General features: G+C 31.4%; 2 protein-coding genes across 2 annotated transcripts; one reads left to right on the forward strand and one right to left on the reverse strand.

The window, feature by feature from the left end:
• The first annotated feature begins 4,794 nt into the window (after positions 1-4,794).
• On the forward strand, positions 4,795-13,940 carry LOC135129359 (inositol polyphosphate 1-phosphatase). Its single transcript, XM_064056507.1, has 4 exons — positions 4,795-5,306; positions 5,354-5,621; positions 5,667-5,832; positions 13,213-13,940. The coding sequence occupies exons 1-4, from the start codon at positions 4,914-4,916 to the stop codon at positions 13,625-13,627; spliced, it is 1,242 nt and encodes a 413-aa protein (XP_063912577.1). The 5' UTR covers positions 4,795-4,913; the 3' UTR covers positions 13,628-13,940.
• LOC135129764 (venom protease-like) lies at positions 13,707-14,752 on the reverse strand. The gene is made up of 5 exons (XM_064057013.1): positions 14,725-14,752; positions 14,580-14,677; positions 14,418-14,527; positions 13,934-14,360; positions 13,707-13,862 (listed from the first exon to the last, which is right to left on the reverse strand). The coding sequence occupies exons 1-5, from the start codon at positions 14,750-14,752 to the stop codon at positions 13,707-13,709; spliced, it is 819 nt and encodes a 272-aa protein (XP_063913083.1).
• Positions 14,753-21,058: the final 6,306 nt, after the last annotated feature.

The raw sequence follows: 21,058 nt of genomic DNA on the forward strand, positions 1-21,058 counted from the left end.
AAATTCTTGAAATTTTTGAGATGCCTGACATACAGCGATCTTTAAAAAAATTGAGACTAGAAGGACTACGTAAATATTAAAAATATCAGATATTCAGAAGTTCTACAAATGTTAGAGTCTGTAGGAGTTCTAGCGATTGTATAGAATCTTTAGAGATTGACATTCCAAAAATATTAGAGAAACTTTTAGAAATTTTAGATATACTAGAGATTGTGAAGACTCCAAAGATTCCAGAGGATCCAAAAATTGTAGAGATGCAGAAATTTTAGAGATTATTGCATTCTAGATATAATGAAATTCTAGACATATTTAAGGTGATATAAATCCTGAAGATTTTTGAGATCGTAAAATTGAGTAGAGAATTTAGAAATCCTAGAATCTCAGAGGTCTCAAAGATACTAGATTCTACAGAAATACTAAAGATCATAAATATTCCAAGGGTTCTAGTTAGAGATTTCAGAGATATCAGTGTTCCTAACGATACCACAGATGCAATATATTTTAAAATCTGTTCTCTAGATTCCAGGAAGACCAAAATTTTTTTAGATTCTTGAAATAGATGCCTGACATACAGCGATCTTAACAACTTTGTGATTGGAAGGACTATATAAATACTAAATATTTCAAACATTGAGAAATTCTACAAATATTAGAGACTGATGTAGCAGTTATGGCGATTGGACAGATATTTTAGAGATAAAAATATAAAGATAAAAGATAAAGATGAAGATAAAAGATAAAGATAAAAATATATCATAAACTTGTAGAGATCTTAGAAATGGTTTGAGAAATATAAGGATTCCAATGATTCCAAAGCATACAAAAATTGTAGAAATTCAGAGATTTTAGAATTCGTATAATCCGGGAACTTGTCAATATTCTAACGAACCTAGAAGTTATAGAACCTCAAAGACACTAAATCCCACAGAAATTGTAAAGATCATAAGTATTCCAACGATTGTAGTTAGAGATTTCAGAGATATCAGTGTTCCCAATGCCACCACTGGTAGACAGATATTTTAGAGATTGAGATTCCAAAAATATTTGAGAAACTTCTAGAGATCTTAGAAATGATTTGAGAGATATAAAGACTCCAAAGATTCCAAAAGATCCAAAATTGTAGAAATTCAGAAATTTTAGATTCTTGCGTCCTCTAGACATATTTAAGGTGATACAGACTTTTAAGATTGTAGAGATCGTAAAATTCGGTAATTTCTCAGCTAACTACAGAATTTCAAAGATACTAGTTTCCACAGAAATTCTAAAGATCATAAATATTTCAAGAATTCAAGATAGAAATTTCAAAGATACCAGTGTTCCCAACGATACCAGAGATGCAATATATTTTAAAACCTGTTCTGTAGATGCCAGAATCTACAATTTTTTTTGAGATTCCTTAAATTCTTAAGATACCTGGCATAAAGCCATCCCTACGAACTTTTAGACTGGAAAGACTATGTAAATACTAGAAACTTCAAACATTCAGAAATTATGCAAATATTAGAGACTTTAGCATTTCTAGCGATTGGACAGATATTTTAGAGATTGAGATTCCAAAAGTATGAAAAACTTCTAGGTGATCTTAGATTTGGTTTGAGTGATATGAAGATTCCAATGATTTCAAAGGATCCAAAAATTGTAGAAATTCAGAGATTTTAGAGACTCTTGCGTGCTCTAGACATATTTGAAATCATACAAATTCTTAAAATTTTAGAGATCGTAAAATTCGGTAACTTCTCAATATTCTATAGAACCTAGAAGTCCTAGAACCTTAAAGATACTATATTCCACAGAAATTCTAAAGGTCATAATTATTCCAAGGAATCTAGTTAGAGATTTCAGAGGTATCAGTGTTCCTAACGATACCAGGGGTCCAACGCATTTTAAAATATGTTCCCTAGATGCCAAAAGTCCAATTTTTTTGATATCCTTGAAATTTTCGAGGTACCTGACATATAGCGATATTTAAGAACTTTGAGATTGGAATGACTATGTAAATATAAAAAATCTCAGATATTCAAAAGTTCTACAAATACCAGAGACTGTAGGAGTTCTAGCGATTGGATAGAAACTTTAGAGATTGATATTCCAAGAATATTTGGGAAACTTTTGGAGACCTTAGATATACTAGAGATTGTGAACGCTCCAAAGATTCCAGAGGATCCAAAAATTGTAGAGATGCAGAAATTTTAGAGACTATTGCGTCCTAGAGATCATGAAATTTTAGACATATTTAAGGTGATATAAATCCTGAAGATTTTTGAGATCGTAAAATTCGGTAGAGAACCTAGAAATCCTAGAATCTCAGAGGGCTCAAACATACTAGATTCTACAGAAATTCTAAAGATCCTAAATATTCCAAGGATTCTAGTTAGAGATTTCAGAGATTCCACTGTTGTCAACGATCCCACAGATGCAATGCATTTTAAAATCTGTTTCCTAGATGCCAAAAAGTCCAAATTTTTTTAGGATTCCTGAATATCTTGAGATACTTGACATATAGCAATTCTTACGAATTTTGAGAAATGAAAGACAATGTAAATACTAACAATTTTAAATATTTCAGAAATTCTAGAAATCTTAGAGACTGTAGCAGTTCTAACGGTTGGACGGATATTTTAGAGATTGATGTTCCAAAAATATTTGAGATACTTATAGATATCCTAGATATACTACTAATTATGAAGACTCCAAAGATTCTAGAGGATCCAAAAATTATAGAGCTTCTCGCGTCCTAGAGGTAAAGAGATTGTATACAAATTTAAGATTAAACAAATCCTTAAGATTTTAGAGATCGTAAAATTCGGTAACTTCTCAAGATTCTAAAGAACCTAGAAATCCTAGAACTTCAGAGTCCTCAAAGATACTACAGAAATTCTAAAGGTGATAAATAAGTATTCCAAGGATTCTATTTAGAGATTTCAGTGTTTTCAACGATACCACAGATGCAATGTATTTTAGAATCTGTTCCCTAGATGCCAGAAAGTCCATTTTTTTTTTAGATTCCTAAAATTCTTGACATACCTGACATGCAGGAATCCTTAAGAATTTTGAGATATAAAGGACAATGTAAATACTAAAATTATCAGATATTCAAAAGTTCTACAAATTTTAGAGACTGTAGCAGTTCCAGTGATTGGACGGATATTTTAGAGATTGAGATTCCAAAAATATTTGAGAATCTTTTAGAGATCTTAGATATATTAGATATTATGAAGACTCCAAAGATTCCAGAGGATCCAAAAATTGTAGGGATTTAGAGATTTTAGAGATTCTTGCGCCTTAGAGATTATGAAATTCTAGACGTGTTAAGGTGATACAAATCTTTAAGATTTTAGAGATCGTAAAATTCGGTACCTTCTCAAAATTCTAAAGAACCTAGAAATCCTAGAATCTCAGAGATCTCAAAGATACTAGATTCCACAGAATTTCTAAAGATCATAAATATTCCAAGTGAGTATTCTAGTTGGAGATTTCAGAGATTACAGTGCTCTCAAGGATACCACAGATGCAATGCTTTATAAAATCTGGTCCCAAGATGCCAGAAAGTCTTTTTTCTGAGATTCCTGAAATTCTTGAGATACCTGATATACAGCGATCCTTAAGAATTTTGAGATTGGAAAAGCTATGTAAATACTAAAAATTTCAGATATTCAGAAGTTCTACAGATATTAGAGACTAGGAATTCTAGCGAGTGGACAGATATTTTAGATATTGAAATTTCAAAAATATTTGAGAAACTTCTAGAGATCTTAGATATGATTTGAAAGAAATGAAGAGTCCAGAGTTTCCAAAAGACACAAACATTATAGAAATTCAGATATTTTAGAAATTCTTGTGTCTTCTAGACATATTTAAGGTGAGACAAACTCTTAAGATTGTAGAGAACGTAAAATTCGGTAATTTCTCAATTAACTAAAGAACTTAGAAATCCTAGAACCTCAAAGATACTAGATTCCAAAGATTCTAAAGGTCATAATTATTTCAAGGATTCTAGATAGACATATGCACTGTATTTTAAAATCGGTTCTCTAGATGCCAGAAAGTCCAATTTTTTTGAGATTTCTGAAATTCCAAAAATATTTGAGAAACTTCTAAAGATCTTAGGTATGATTTGGGAGATACAAAGATTCCAGCGATTCCAAAAATTGTGGAAGTTCAGAGATTTTGATACAAATTCTTAGGAATAAAGTGACCGTGAACTTCGGTAACTTCTCAATATTCTAAAGAACTTAAAAATTCTAGAACCTCAAAGATAGTAGTGGTAACGATTGGACAGATGTTTGAGAAAGTTCTAGAGATATGATTTGAGAGATATAAAGACTCCAAAAATTCTAGAAGATACAGAAATTGTAGATTCAGAGATTTTAAAGATTCTTGCGTCCTAGAGATCATGAAACTCTAGATGCTATAAAGTCTAAACCCTTTTGAGATAGATTCTTGAGATACCTAATGTACAGAAAATCTTAAAAGATCCTTTCAAACTACTTCAACAAAAACTTAATGATTTTTACCGCCGAAACTTTGTAAACGAAGATAAATGAACGATAAATAACACAAATTAAGACAAATCTTTTCCGAAATTCTTGATATTATAATTAACCAAATACAAGTAAAAAAAAAAAATAAAACACTAGCTGTAAAGTACCTAATTTATTTATTTATTTATAAGTTTTTCTTCCAAAAAAGTCGATGACGTCATGCGTCCGTATCATAAAACCTTCACTCGTCTCGACTCAGTGACCCTACCACACTGATAAGCAAAGACATAAACGTTATCAAAGCCCACTCCAACTCGCAACGTTCTCGTAACCGCCGACTCAACCAACACCCAATTAAAACACCATTACACTCACAAATCCCGTCATTATGATAAATCCATCAAAATTAACATTCAAATTCAACTTTTACCAATGTGCGTCGATCCCCTCCGAACGCACCTAATCAATACGCTTCGGCAAAATTCGGCCCCAGCAGGAAACCTCGTTCTTGCTAGCAGGAAATCGTTGCGAACGCGCAGTGTAACAATAACAATAATTTTGACAATCGCTTTTACGCAAATATCAATAAACAAATTCGATCTCGGTGTGAGGTTATGTCTAGAGATGGACCTTCTTAAAGAGCTGATCGTCGTTTCGGAGAAGGCCGCCAATGTGGCGCGGTTATGCCGACAAAACGAGCATTTATTCAAACTGCTGATCCAGAAGAAGTGCGCCGATGAGGCCAACCCAAGGTTCGTCGACGATTTCAAGACTCTGGCGGACGTTTTGATCCAGCAGCTGGTCAAGCACGACGTGGGGAACAAAGTAAGAATTACAATCTCAGTAGAATTAAATTGCAACAAAAGGTTTAGTTTCCAGAACTGGTCGATTCCATCCGGGGCGAAGAAAACAACACGTTCAGTAATAAACTAGGGGAAACCATTGCGGTTGAAATCAAGAAAAACCGCCAGGAGACGGCGGCGTTGCTCCAGATCGTGCTAAACGAAGACTCGCAAGCCGCTGAATTATTGGCGACGGAAGTCCACAAAAAAGTGTCGCTGGATAACATCCACACGAAAAAACCAGGCGAGGACTTCGTCATCGATTTGAAGGACGTTGGAATTTGGATTGACCCGATTGGTACGATAATCATCCGCAAACACCCAATTTTTACTCTGTTTCTAGATTCCACAGCTGAGTACATCAACGGAGTCGAGGAAGTGGACGTTTCTGGAATTACCATCAGTGGTTTGAAGTGTGTCACTGTTCTAATCGGTGTGTATGATAAGAAATCCGGTCTGCCGATTATCGGGATTATCAATCAGCCGTTCGTGGAGAACAACGGCAAGCGGTAATAATTTTTCCTTATTTAAAAATTTCTTCCAACCCTTTAGTGAAACCGAAAATAGTCGGGCCTGTATATATTTACTTGGCATTTGTAAATTTGGTCTGTTAATTATAGTAAGAGGAAATCGTACTTTTACATCGCCAGAAATAAACCGGTGTTTATTTTCGTACGGAGGTGGGAGTCAATAGCGAAAGACGTGACATGTTCACGTTTCATCCAGTTCGCACTGAGTTTCTATGTTTTCGAAGGATACTGGATCGTGGGAATGATTATTTTGCTTGGAATTTAGTTTCTCCGCGCTGAATTTAAATAAAATGTGATTTATGTACCGCCCGCGGCGACTTTACGACCCATTTTGTTTGTTATCTAAATGCAAATATTTTTTTAAGCTTCTTGAAGGTACGGATTAATGTGAGAAATGTTGCTTTGTTTTGCTCATTTGTCTGATTGCCCACTTGGAATGAAAAATATTTGGCGTTTATTCCTACCTGTAGCCTGCTTGGCGCGGCTCTTCACTGAACGGTACTGCTTCGGGTTTCGGGTAGGCGGTGACGCTGAAATGGGGACGGGTCAGGAGGTCAGTGATACTTTTGTGAAAAGTTTGGATTTTTCGTGATACTTACATCTTTTGAATATATAATTATTATAACTACGTTGAAACTATAGTTTACGATACAATATTTATTCCTTTTTTTCACTTCCCGATCTTTTGACTTCTCGAATTTCGGATTTTTTTATTTTCCCAATTTTCGATTTATCGGGTTTTCCATGTTGCGACTAGACGTCTCGATTTCTTAATTATTCAGTTTTTTGATTGTTAAAACTTTTAATTTTTCGATTTTTCCATTTTACGATTTTTGGAGTTTTCCATTTTATGACTTTTCGACTTTTCGATTGCTCGACTGCTGGACTTCGATTTTTCAATTTTTCTATTGTTAAATTTTTCGATTGTTCGACGTCTAGATTTCTCAATTTTTCAGTTTTTCAAATCTTCCATTTTTCGATTTATCAATTTATCAACTTTCCATATTTCAGTTTTAGAATTTTTCAACGTTTGGATTTTTAAAATTTGCCATTTTTTGATGTTTTGATTCAATTAAATTCTATTCAATTTTTCGTTTTTTAAATATATGATTTTGATATTCCAATTTTTCAGTTCTTCGATTTTTCACTGTTTCGATTTTTTAAATGTAATCTTTATATTTCTCGATCTAAACCCGAGATTAAGATTTTTCGGTTTTTCGATTTTTCAATTTTTTGATTTTTCAATTTTTCATTAGTTGGCGTTTCCAAATGTTTGACTTCCAGACTAATTGAATTTTCGACTTTTTGACTTTCTGGATTTATCGATACTTCGCTTATTAGATTTTTTAACTTTTCGATTACTCGAAGTCTTGATTTTTCAGTTTTTCAATTCTTCAATTTTTCGATTTTTCATTTTTTTCATTTTTATATATTTCGTTTTTTCGGCTTTCCAATTTTTCCAATAATACACACAGTAAAATTAATTTACATTCAAAAATCTTCGAAAAAAAACTGAAAAGTTTTTCGAAGTTTCGTATTACGATTTTTTTGGCGTTTTTAAATTTTTGATTTTCCGATTTTTTAACTTTTCGACTTTTAAATATTTTGATTTTACTATTTCTCGATTTATGGAGTTTTCATTGTTTCGACTGCTGGACGTTTCAATTTCTTGATTTGTCGGTTTTTCAATTTTTTGATTTTTAAATTTTTTGATTTTTCAATTTCTCGATTTTTAATATTTTCGATATTTCGACTTTCCGATTTCTGCATTTTTCAATTTTTCGACTTCAATTTCTTCTTTTTTTTAAGTTTCGTTTTCCCAATTTTTTAGCTTTCGATTTTTCAAATTTCCGATATTTCTGTTTTACCTTTTTTTTGAATTTTGAATTTTTCAGTTTTTGGCGTTTCTAAATTTTTGACTTCCAGGTTAATTGATTTTTCGACTTTTATATTTTTTGATATTCCCATTTCTCGATTTACCGACACTTTTATGTTTCGATTTCTCAATTTTTTAATTTTTCAATTTTTCGATTTTTAATTTTTTTGATTTTTATATTTTTCGTTTTTTCGATTTTTCAGTTTTTCCAATAATTCACAGTTACACAGGAACATTACTTTAGACCTTGAAAAGTTTGGTTTTTCGTAGTACTTCCGATTTCTCTGGCGTTCCTAAATTTTTTTGATTTTCCGATTTTTTGACTTTTCAACATTTAAATATTTTGATTTTCCCATTTCTCGACTTACCGAGTTTTTAGTTTTTAATTTTTCCATTTTTGAAATTTTTTATTTTTCAATTTTTGAATTTTTCTGCATTTTTCAATTTTTCGATTCGATTTCTTGAATTTTTTTAATTTTCCGATATTTCTGTTTTACGAGTATACATTTTTTTGAATTTTCAATTTGTCAGTTTTTGGCGTTTCTAAAATTTTGACTTCCCGATTAATCGATGTTTTTACTTTTCGACTTTTCGGTTGCTCGGCAGCTAAATTTCTCGATTTTTCAATTTTTTTCTTAAATTTTTGATTGTCGACTTATCGATTTCTTGATCTTTCAGATTTTCAGTTTTTCAATTTTTAAAATTTTTGGTTTTTCGATTTTTAAATTTTTTGGTTTTTGAATTTTGCGGAAAAACGGAAATTTGCGATTTTTCAATTTTTTAATTTTTGGCGTTTCTAAATTTTTCACTTCCAGACTGATTGAATTTTCGATTTTTCGATTTTTTGGCTTTTTGACTTTTAGATTTTATTTTTCTATTTCTGGATTTATCCATACTTCGATGTTTCGATTGTTCGATTTTTCAATTATTCGATTTTTTGACTTTTCCATTGCTCGAAGTCTTGCTTTTTCAGTTTTTCAATTCTTCAATTTTTCGATTTTTAATTTTTTTCATTTTTATATATTTCGTTTTTTCGACTTTTCAATTACACAGGAAAATTACTTTAGACCTTGGAACATTCGAAAATCTTCGAAAAAAAAAAATTGTGAAAAGTTTGTATTTTTCGTATACCTCCGATTTTTTTAGCGTTATTTTGACTTTTCGACTTTTAAATTTGATTTTCGCATCTGGATTTATCGAGTTTTCACTATTTCGACTGCTGGACTTTTTAATTTTTTGATTTCAGATTTTTAAAATTTTCGATTTTTCGACTTTCCGGTGTCTGCCTTTTTCAATTTTTCAACTTCAGTTTCTTGATTTTTTTTTAATTTTTGTTTTCTCAATGTTTTATTTTTCGATTTCTGTTGGCCTTTTCAGTTTTTCCAATTCTTCAATTTTTACAATTTTTGGTATTTCGATTTTTGAATTTTTCGGTTTTTATATTTTTTTATTTTTCAATAGCCTGTTTTTTTTTTAATTTTCGATTGCTCTCAATTTTTTATTTCTCAATTTCTCAATCTGGCGCTTCTAATTTTTTGATTTCCCGTTTAATCGACTTTTCGATTTTTTGACTTTTCGATTTTCGATTACTCGACGGCTGTATTTCTCAATTTTTCAAATTTTCTTAAATTTTTGAGATTTCAATTGCAGGATTTTTTGACTTGCCGGCTTTTAGATTTTTTGATTTTCCCATTTTTCAATTTCTCGATTTTTCAGTTTTTCAATTTTTCGATTTGTCGATCTATCAATTTTCCGATATTTTAGTTTTGGGATTTTTTAATATTTTGATTTTTTAATTTTTCGATTTTTTGATACTTTGATATTTCGATTTCTCAATTTTTCGATATTTGAATTTTTCAAATCTTTAAGATTTTTCAATTTCTCCTTCCAAAACCGAGATTAAGATTTTTCGGTTTTTAATTTTTTCATTTTTAAAATTTTTTATTTTTCGATTTTCCGCTTTCTCAATTTTTCAATTTTTCGCTTCTTCACAGTTTCATGATTTTTTTTAATTTTCGATTTCTCGATTTTTCATTTTTCGCTTTCTCAATTTTTCGATTTATGGCGTTTTTCAATTTTTGATTTCCCGATTAAACGATTTTCCAATTTTTCAATTTTCCTATTCTTACATTTTTCGCGATTTTCGACTTATCGGTTTTCGACTGTACGATTTTTGACTATTCGACTTTTAGGTTTTTTGATTTTTCCATTTCCCGATTTCTCAATTTTTCAGTTTTTCAATGCTTCAATTTTTCAATGAATCGATTTATCAATTTTCCGATATTTCAGTTTTGGGATTTTTCAACATTTCGATGTTTAAATTTTTAGATTTTTTGATGTTTTGACTTCTCGATTTTTCAACATTTCGATTTTTTAAATATATAATATAATTTCTCTATTTTTCAGTTTTTCAATTTTTCGATATTTCCGTTTTACGATTTTTCAACTTTTTGAAGTTTCAATTTTTCAATTTTTAGCGTTTCTAAATTTTTGACTTCCAGATTAATTGATTTTTAGACTTTTCGATTGATCGACACTTCGATGTTTCGATTGCTCGATGCTCGATTTCTCGATTTTTTTACTTTTCGATTGCTCAACGATTTTTCAGCTTTTCAATTTATAATAATAATAATATTTAATAATTATGCCGTTTCTAAATTCTTGATTTCCCGATTAATCGATTTTTTGACGTCTCGACTGTTCGATTGCTCGACGGCTCGATTTCTCGATTTTTCAATTTTTCTAGTCTTAAATATTTCTATTTTTGACTTATCGGCTTTAGAATTTTCGAGGTTGTAACTATAGGATTTTTTGACTTTTCGGCTTTTAGATTCTTTGATTTTCCCATTTTCGATTGCTCGATCTATCAATTTTCCGATATTTTAATTTTGGGATTTTTTAATATTTTGATTTTTTAATTTTTCGATTTTTTGATACTTTGATTTCTCGATTTTTCAATTTTTCGATATTTGAATTTTTCAAATCTTTAAATTTTAGATTTTTCAATTTTTAATGTTTCAATTTCTCGATCCAAAACCGAGATTAGGATTTTTCAGTTTTTTAATTTTTGAGTTTACAGTTTTTCAATTTTTCGGTTTTTTAATTTTTTCATTTTTAAAATTTTGTATTTTTCGACTTGCTGCGTTCTCAATTTTTCAATTTTTCGATTCTTCACAGTTTCTTGATTTTTTTTTTTTTATTTTCGATTTCTCGATTTTTCATTTTTCGCTTTCTCAATTTTTCAATTTATGGCGTTTTTAAATTTTTGATTTCCCGATTAATCGAGTTTTCGATTTTTCAATTTTCCTATTCTTAAATTTTTCGCGATTTTCGACTTATCGGTTTTAGATTTGTCGGGTTTTCAACTATACGATTTTTTGACTATTCGACTTTTAGGTCTTTTGATTTTCCCATTTCTCGATTTCTCGATTTTCCAGTTTTTCAATTCTTCAATTTTCCGATTAATCGATTTATCAATTTTCCGATATTTCAGTTTTGAGGTTTTTCAACGTATCGATTTTTAAATTTTTCGATGTTGTACATACAAGATTTTGATAAATCTATTTTTCAATTTTTCAATTTCTTGATTTTTAAAATTTTTGATTATTCTATTTTTGAATTTCTCTATTTTTCGACTTTCCAATTTCCCTATTTTACAATTTTTCAATTGTTCAATTTCTGTTTTTTTTTTTTAAATTTTCGATTTTTCATTTTTCGATTTCTCAATTTTGGCTATTTCCGTTTTACGATTTTTCAATTTATGGCGTTTCTAAATTTTTAATTTCCCGATTAATCGATTTTTTGACGTTCGGACTTTTCGATTGCTCGACAGCTCGATTTCCCGATTTTTCAATTTTTTTATTCATAAATATTCCGATTTTTGGCTTTTGCGGATTTAGAATTTTCGGGTTTCTAATTATAGGATTTTTTTACTTTTCGACTTTTAGGTTAATTGATATTCCCATTTTTCGATTTCTCGATTTGTCGATCAGATCAGTTTTGGAATTTTTTACGACATTTCAGTTTTGAAATTTTTGATTTTTTGATGCTGTGATTTCTCGATTTTTTAAATACATATATGATTTTGGTATTTTGATTTTTAGTTTTTGGATATTTCAATTTTTCAAATCTTTAAATTTTTATATGTTTCAATTTCTCGATATAAAACCGAGATTAAGATTTTTCAGTTTTTCAATTTTTCGATTTTTAAAATTTTTGAGTTTTCGATTTTTGAATTTTTTGGTTTTTCGATTCTTCCTTCAGTTTCTTGATTTTTTTAATTCTCGATTTCTCAATTGTCCATTCTTCGATTTCTCAACTTTCCGGTATTTCCGAACGGAAATACCGTAAAGCTGCGATTTTTCAATTTATGGTGTTTCTAAATTTTTGATATCCTGATTAATCGATTCCGACTTGTTGATTGCTCGACGGCTCGATTTTTCGATTTTTCAATTTTCCTATTCTTAAATTTTTCTGTTTTCGACCTATCGGTTTTAAATTTTTCGAGTTTTCAAATGTAGGAGTTTTTGAATTTTTCCATTTCTAGATTTTTCGATTCTTCAACCTTTCGATTTATCAATTTTCTGATATGTCAGTTTTGGGATTTTTCAACATTTCTATTTCTAAATTTTTTGATTTTTGATATATGATTTTGATATTTCGAGTTTTCAGTTTTTGAACCTTTAAATTTTTCAATTTTTTGAAGTTTAAATTTTTTTTCATTGATATACATATTTTTCAATTGTTCCAAGTCGCCGATTTTCCAATTTTTCAATTTTTTGATTTTTCGATTATTGTTATTTTGATTTCTCGATTTTTCTGTTTTCCACTCCTCGACTTTGCGATTTCTAGGTTTTTCGGTTTCTCGATCTTCCAATCCCTGAGATTCCTTCAAACTACTGCAAAAACCAGCGACAAGGGATTTCCAATTAAAGTCCCTATAGATCTAGGGACTTTATCTCCAACTATCGCTGATCAGAAATGACTGAGTGTTGGCAAACCTGGATTTTTAGCTGAAATTGGTATCATGACGTTTTCTATAATTTCCGGTTGTCAGCTGTCAAAATTAACAGATAGTTGACATTATTAAATTTACAAACCTAAATTTTTCGCATGTCATAAATATTTTAGAAAATACAGACCAGACCTAACCTGACCTGACCTGACCTGACCTGACCTAACCTGTCTTATTTTCCCCACAGAACTCTCTATAGTCCTCTTGAACCCACATTATCAATTTTTTGACCCTCTATCCTATCCACTTCCAGAATACCTCAAAAAACTTTTTAAACACATATTTCTCTGGAATTATTCTTTTCCCGACCATTTCATTACCATAACTTCCTCGATTTTCCCGCTTCCATGGCCACCTATTTTTAACTGTAAGGACCAAAACCCTTTCGACTGTTCTTGCCCTTGACCCTTGTGACCGACCGCTCATTCCCGAGAAAAGATCCATATCTAATCCTCCGACCTTTTTCCAGATGGTTTGGCAGATGCTACTGGGGCCACCCCAGCGAGACCAGCCTCCCCCCCATCTCGCCCCTCCCCGGTACGATCTGCGTCAGCAGCAGCGAGGACCCCACCGTGGTCAAAAAGCTCAAAGAAACCGGCTACCACATAACCGAAGCCTCCGGCGCCGGCTACAAAATCTTGACCGTCATCACCGGCTTCGCCGACGCTTACGTCCTCACCAAAGACTCGACCTTCAAATGGGACACCTGCGGCCCGCAGGCCATCCTCCGGTCGCTCGACGGCGACATCGTCGTCTACGCTTCCGCGCTCGACAAAGACCCGGCCAGCGTGACCTACGGAATCGACACCACTTGCAACACCGGAGGGATCATCGCATACAAGGACGAAGGGGTGCTGAAGGATATCATCAAGTGTCTGACGTAAATCATTTATTGTTGTTTACCCTGACCTCACGTATATGAATTTGTATAAATAAGCGAAAATGTTGAGAGCGCAGGTGGCTTTAAGACCAAACTATTCCCTCGACCCATGAGACGTAGTAGGACACTCTGGTGTATACTGCGGGGCTGTTGACGACACCGCAAGCCTTCCCGAAGGATGTGATCCCTACCAAGTACAAAGCGTCATCCCGGATTTGGAGAGGCCCGCCGGAATCACCCTGTAATGGTTGGGTGTATGGTTAGATGGTTGATCGATGTATCCAGTTACCAATAAATGAGCAGTTGTTACCTGACAAGTGTCCTTTTCTTCCTGGCGACTCCCGGCGCAAATTTGCGTATCGTCGACGATCCCTCTGGAGAGACTCTCCAAAGCGACGTCGTCGTAGTTCCTTTGACACACCTCATTAGGAAAGTACTCCAAGTCTACTTTAATTAAAATATCGCTTTGGGAACCTCCGAGTTCCGTCCTGCCCCACCCAGTAGCAATGAAATTGGCATTAGGCAAATTCCTGTTCACTTGGAAACAAATCGGGGCAATATAATCGCTAAATTGCACCTGTCGATCCAATTTCAAAAGTGCTATGTCGTTGTACTGAGATGGCGGGTGGTAATTCGGGTGCATGTACTTCCCGGATATGCCAAAGTCTTGAGGGTTACCATCATCAGACACACTTTGCAGGTCTAATTCACCTAAGCGTACCCGAATTAGATCACCTCTACAAAAAAAAAAAAAAAAAACATCCACAAAGGTTCAAGTACTTATTAGAACTTACAAGTTCGAGGTTACTAGACAGTGAGCTGCTGTTAAGACAAACTGGTCGCTAATTAAACTACCACCACATAACCACTCGATCTTTTCGGGTGTTCCACAGCCAAGAATTGCCTGAAATAATAGTACAACAATTATTATCAAAATCACCAGTGTGGGTACCAACCATGTGTGGAAATTCTTTCCCAAGTGACGCAATACCACCAAACACGTAAGTAATAATGGAAGCCCTCTTCTTCACCCTGTGTTTGTATTCTTCACACTCTGAAAAACAAACCTGTAGTGTTTCCTAGAACCTAAGTAGTACTTACTGGCTTCTGCGCTATTCGCCACAGACATCTTCGTAGTAACCTCTGTAATCGGAACTAACACTTTTATTAGAATTTCGTTACAACTCTCCACCAATCTTACGTATCGTTTTTGACTTTTCAGCTTTTCGATTATTTCTCAATTTTTCAATTTTTCTATTCATAAATTTTTGATTTTCGACTTCTCATTTAAAATTTTTCGACTTTTAGAATTTTTTTCGGTTTTTAAATTTTTTTATTTTTTAATTTTTCAATTTTTAAAATTTTCAATTTTCGACTTTCTCATTTTTCCATTTTTCAGTTTTTCGATTCTTCAAGTTCTTCACTTTTATTTTAACTTTCGATTTCTCGAATTTTTCGAGTTTTCAATTTTTCTAATACATATTTCTGTTTCAAGATTTTTCAATTTATGGCGTTTCTAAATTTTTTATTTTCCGATTTTTTGACTTTTCGACATTTAAATATTTTTATTTTCCCATTTCTCGACTTACCGAGTGTTCAATTGACTTTTCAGCTTTTCGATTATATCTCAATTTTTCAATTTTTCTATTTTTAAATTTTTCGATTTTAGACTTCTCATTTTAAATTTTTCGGGTTTTTTTTGTAGGATTTTTTGACGTTTCGACTCTTAGAATTTTTTATCTTCTTGTTTCTTGATTCCTTAATTTTTCAGTTTTTCAATTTTTCTATTTTTAAAATTTTTGCTTCTTCAATTTTACAATTTTTCGATTTTTAAATTTTCTATTACATATTTCCGTTTTACGATTTTTCAATTTATGAATTTATGGCGTTTCTAAATTTTTGATTTCCCGATTAATCGATGTTTTTACTTTTCGACTTTTCGGTTGCTTGACAGCTAGATTTTCAGTTTTCCAATTTTTAAAATGTTTGGTTTTTCAATTTTTATATTTTTTGGTTTTTGAATTTTCCGGAAAAGCGGAAATTTGCGATTTTTCATTTTTTTAATTTTTGCCGTTTCTAAATTTTTCACTTCCAGACTGATTGAATTTTAGATTTTTCGATTTTTTGGCTTTTTGACTTTTAGATTTTTTTATTTTTCTATTTCTGGACTTTTCGATTTATGGACACTTCGATGTTTCGATTGCTCGACGCTCAAGTTATCGATTTTTTGACTTTTCGATTGCTCAACGTCTCGATTTCTCGATTTTTCAGCTTTTCAATTCTTCAATTTTTCGATTTTTCAGGTTTTTGAATTTTTTATTTTTCGGTTTTCGATTTCCCAATTTTTTATTTTTCGATTTCTCAATTTTCAGATATTTCCGTTTTACGATTTTTCACTTTATAGCGTTTCTAAATTTTTGATTTCCCGATGAATCGATTTTTCGACTTTTTGATTTTTTGACTTTTTCTCGACCTTTCAATTGCTCGACGACGGCTTGAGTCGAATTTTTAATTTTTCTGTTCCTAAATTTTTCGATTTTCGACTTATCGGTCTTAGAATTTTCGAGTTTTCAATTATGGGATTTTTTGACTTTTCGACTTTCCTTCCTTGATTTTCCCATTTTTCGATTTCTCGATTTTTTAGTTTTCCAATTTTCCGATTTTTCGATTTGTCGATCTATTAATTTTCCGATATTTTAATTTTAGGATTTTTCAACATTTCGATTTTTTGATTGATGTTTCGAGTCCTTAATTTTTCAACTTTTCGAATCTTGAATTTTTCGATTTTTTAAATATACGATTTTTTGATTTTTGAATATTTCTATTTTTCCACTTTCCAATTTTTCCATTTTTCAATTTATCGATTGTCCAATTTCTTGATTTTTTTTTTAATTTTCGATTTCTCGATTTTTCATTTTTCGATTTCTCAATTTTCCGATATTTCCGGTTTACGTATTTTCAATTTATGGCGTTTCTAAATTTTCGATTTCCCGATTAATCGATTTTTTGACGTTTCTATTTTTCCATTGCTCGATTTTTCAATTTTTCTATTTTTAAAAATTTCGATTTTTGACTTATCGGCCTTAGAATTTTTGGGTTTTTAATTGTAGGATTTTTTGACTTTTCGGCTTTTAGATTCTTTGATTTTCCCATTTTTCGATTTCTTGATTTTTCAGTTTTTCAATTCTTCAATTTTACGATTAAGCAATTTATAAATTTTCCAATATTTCAATTTTGGAATTTTTCAATATTTCCATTGCTTGATGTTTTGACTTCTCGATTTTTCAACTTTTCGATTTTTTAAATATATATGATTTTTCTATTTTTCAGTTTTTCAATTTTTCAATTTTCCGGTATTTCCGTTTTACGATTTTTCAATTCATAATAATAATAATAATAATAATAATAATAATATTAATAATAAAAAAATCAAGTTTGTATGCCGAAACAGAAGAATTTGTGTTTGCTATTCAAGACCAAGTAATCAATACCAAGAATTATAGAAAATACATCATCAAAGATCCGAACATAAAAAACGACTGCTGTCGCCTATGCAAAGCAAAACCTGAAACGATCCAGCATATAATCTCTTCTTGCAGCATCCTAGCACAAACTGATTACAAAGCTAGACACGACAACGCAGCCAAAATCATTCACAAAGAATTAGCAACACTTATGAACTTAATCGAAGATACGACCCTATTACACTTACATTCCGTCTCCATTCCTTGAAAATAACAAATACAAATTATACTGGGATCGCACAATACTTACAGACTTAAACATTACAGCTAACAGACCAGACATCATACTTATCAAAAAACACACGAACGAAGCCATTCTCATTGACATTGCTATTCCTAACACAAACAACATTATTCAAACATACGATACCAAGATTTCAAAATATCTACAATTATCGATAGAAATGAAATCCATGTTGAATCTTAAAAAAATTTCAATTCTACCCCTAGTTATCTCTAATGTAGGTGTAGTTCCAAATAGCTTAGTTGAGAATTTAAAGTCTTTGCATTTGAATGATTCAATAATTGTCAAAATTCAAAAAGCTGTTTTGTTAGGAACATGTCATATTGTTCGTAAGTTTCTTGAACAGTCTGATCATGTCAGTCAGATTAGATTAGCACCAGTAGGTCAGAGTAGTGTAGGTCACTTTTCATGTGATGCGCGGATAAATGGTCGGTAGTTACGCTGGACTTTTGGGGATGGGGTGAGATTAGAGAATAATAGCAGACTAATTTGTATGCTGTAATTCTAGAATCTCGAAAGTTGTTCTGTTAATCTAATCAATGCATATCATTACTTGGTCTTAGTACCCGTAATGATAGAAGTCTTGCCTGAATGCCGGTCATTTCCGGGTCAGTGGTGGGTCTTAATAATATTTAATAATTATAGCGTTTCTAAATCCTTGATTTCCCGATTAATCGATTTTTTGACGTTTCGACTTTTCGATTGCTCGACGGCTCGATTTCTCGATTTTTCAATTTTTCTATTCTTAAATAGTTATTTGGATTTTTGACTTATCGGCTTTAGAATTTTAGAGTTTTTAATTACAACATTTTTTGACTTTTCGACTTTTATTACATTCTTTGATTTTCCCATTTTTCGATTTCTTGATTTTTCAGATTTTCAATTTTTCGATTTGTCGATCTATTAATTTTCCGATATTTTAGTTTTGGGATTTTTTAATATTTTGATTTTTTAATTTTGCGATTTTTTGATACTTTGTTTTCTCGATTTTCAATTTTTAATGTTTCAATTTCTCGATCCAAAACCGAGGGTAAGATTTTTCAGTTTTTTAATTTTTCGTTTTAAAAAATTTTTGAGTTTTCGATTTTTTCGGTTTTTTTAATCATTTAATTTTTTCATTTTTAAAATTTTTTATTTTTCGACTTTCCGCTTTCTGAATATTTCGATTCTTCACAGTTTCTTGATTTTTTTTAAATTTTCGATTTCTCGATTTTTCATTTTTCGCATTTTTTTGACTTTTCGACTTTTAGATTATTTGATTTTCCCATTATTCAATTTTTTGATTTGTCGATCAATTTTCTGATATTTTAGTTTTGGGATTTTTTAATATTTTGACTTTTAATTTTTCGATTTTTGATACTTTGATTTCTCGATTTTTCAATTTTTCGATTTTTTAAATACTTATTATGATTTTGGTATTTCGATTTTTCAATGTTTCGATATTTGAATTTTTCGAATCTTTAAATTTTAGATTTTTCAATTTTTAATGGCTTCAATTTCTCGATCCAAAACCGAGGGTAAGATTTTTCAGTTTTTTAATTTTTCGTTTTCAAAAATTTTTGAGTTTTCGATTTTTTCGGTTATTTATTCATTTAATTTTTCCATTTTTATTTTTTTTTATTTTTCGATTTTCCGCTTTCTCAATTTTTCATTTTTCGCTTTCTCAATTTTTCGATTTATCGCGTTTTTCAATTTTTGATTTCCCGATTAATCGGTTTTTCGATTTTTCAATTTTCCTATTCTTAAATTTTTCGCGATTTTCGACTTATTGGTTTTTCAATTTTTCGATTTGTCGATCTATCAATTTTCCAATATTTTAGTTTTGGGATTTTTTAATATTTTGATTTTTTAATTTTTCGATTTTTTGATACTTTGATTTCTCGATTTTTCAATTTTTCGATTTTTTAAATACCTTTAAATACCTATTATGATTTTGTACCTTCTACGAGCACAAAGATATACATAAATACACGCGAGTAGTAGCAAACAGGAACGAAAAATCTATTATTGACTATATATTGGTTGAAAAGAGTAATAGAACGGCGATTAAAGATGTAAGAGTTATGAGAGGAGCAGAGATAGACAGCGATCATTTTCTACTAGTAGGGAAAATTAAACAACACAACAAAGATGAGAATGAAGGAAGAAAACACGACCACAGAACCGAACAACAAGAAACATTAAAAGCATACAGATTACAAGAACAAGAAGTAGCAGAGAAATATGAAGAAGCAATCAACAAAGAAATACACAAAAGACAAGACAACATGAAAAGTATGTCCACCGAACAAATGTGGCAAGAATTAAAGAGAATAATGACAACAGCAGTAAGAGACGTATGTGGAGTGAGCAAAATGAATAGGAAAAACAGAAGAACAGCATGGTGGAGTGAGGAAATACAAAACCAAATAAAAATGAAAAAGAAGAGGTGGAAAGAATATCTGACAAAAAGAACAGAAGAAAAATACAACAAATACAAGCAGCAAAGAAATATAGTAAAGAACATGGTGAAGGAAACTAAAAACAAAGCCTGGCAAGAATTTGGAGAAAAACTTGAAACTAACAGCAAAACCAACCAGAAACTTTTCTACAAAGTACTAAAGACACTAAGGAAAGGAAAAACAGCAAGAGCTGAAACTATTAAAGGAGTAGATGGAAACATAATAACGAAAACAGAGGAAGTAATGGAAAGATGGCGGCAGTATTTCCAAGAACTATTAGGGGCTAAAGCAAACAAGAGAAATACAGACAAAGTAGAAGAAAGAGGCATAGATGAACTGAGAGAAGTCCAAGAAGAAGAAAGTAATGGAATAACAAAGGAAGAATTAGAGTGGGCGATAAAAAAGATAAAAGTGGGAAAGTCTCCCGGACATGACAAGATTACGGCAGACATGGTTAAGAAGATGGGAAACGAGGGGAAAATAATGATGTTAGAGCTGTACAATAGATTATGGAAAGAGGAGAAGATTCCTGATGATTGGGAGATAGGACAAATAGTGCCGATTCATAAAAAAGGCGATAATAAACAATGCAACAATTATAGAGGCATAACCTTGTTAAGTATACCATTAAAAATCTACGAAATAATTTTGGAGGAAAAATTAAAGAAAAAGATAGAACCCAGTTTGTTAGAGGCACAAAGCGGATTCCGCAAAGGCAGGAGTGTACAAGATCATATCTTTACACTCAAACAAGTAATAACAAAAACAGTGGAATATAACAAAAAAGCCTTTATAGCATATATAGATTTGGAAAAGGCATTTGACAAAGTCCCGAGAGAAGAAGTATGGAACGCCTTAAACAAGCGGGACGTTAACCCAAAGCTGATAAAAGTAATAAAAAGCTTATATAAAAACACCAGGAATTATGTAGTAAGTAATAACAATGTATCACAAGAATTCAAGACATATGAGGGATTGAGACAAGGAGGCGTCATGAGCCCAGCACTCTTTACAGTATTCATTGATGAAATCATGAGGAACTGCCGCAACAACGTCAAGAGATTACACGTAGGATACAGGGAAATGCTACCTGTCTACATATCCGAATGCGCATTTGCAGACGATATAGTAATATTCGCGGGAAGCGAAAGAGACCTACAAAGGAATTTAAGTATATGGGATGAAGAACTAACTAGAAAGAAAATGAAAATAAATGTAGAAAAAAC

This window comes from Zophobas morio, unplaced genomic scaffold, assembly GCF_036711695.1.
Source record: "Zophobas morio isolate AGI-343-1 ecotype UQ-CSIRO unplaced genomic scaffold, CSIRO_AGI_Zmor_V1 ptg000016l, whole genome shotgun sequence".
Taxonomy (NCBI): Eukaryota; Metazoa; Arthropoda; class Insecta; order Coleoptera; family Tenebrionidae; genus Zophobas; species Zophobas morio.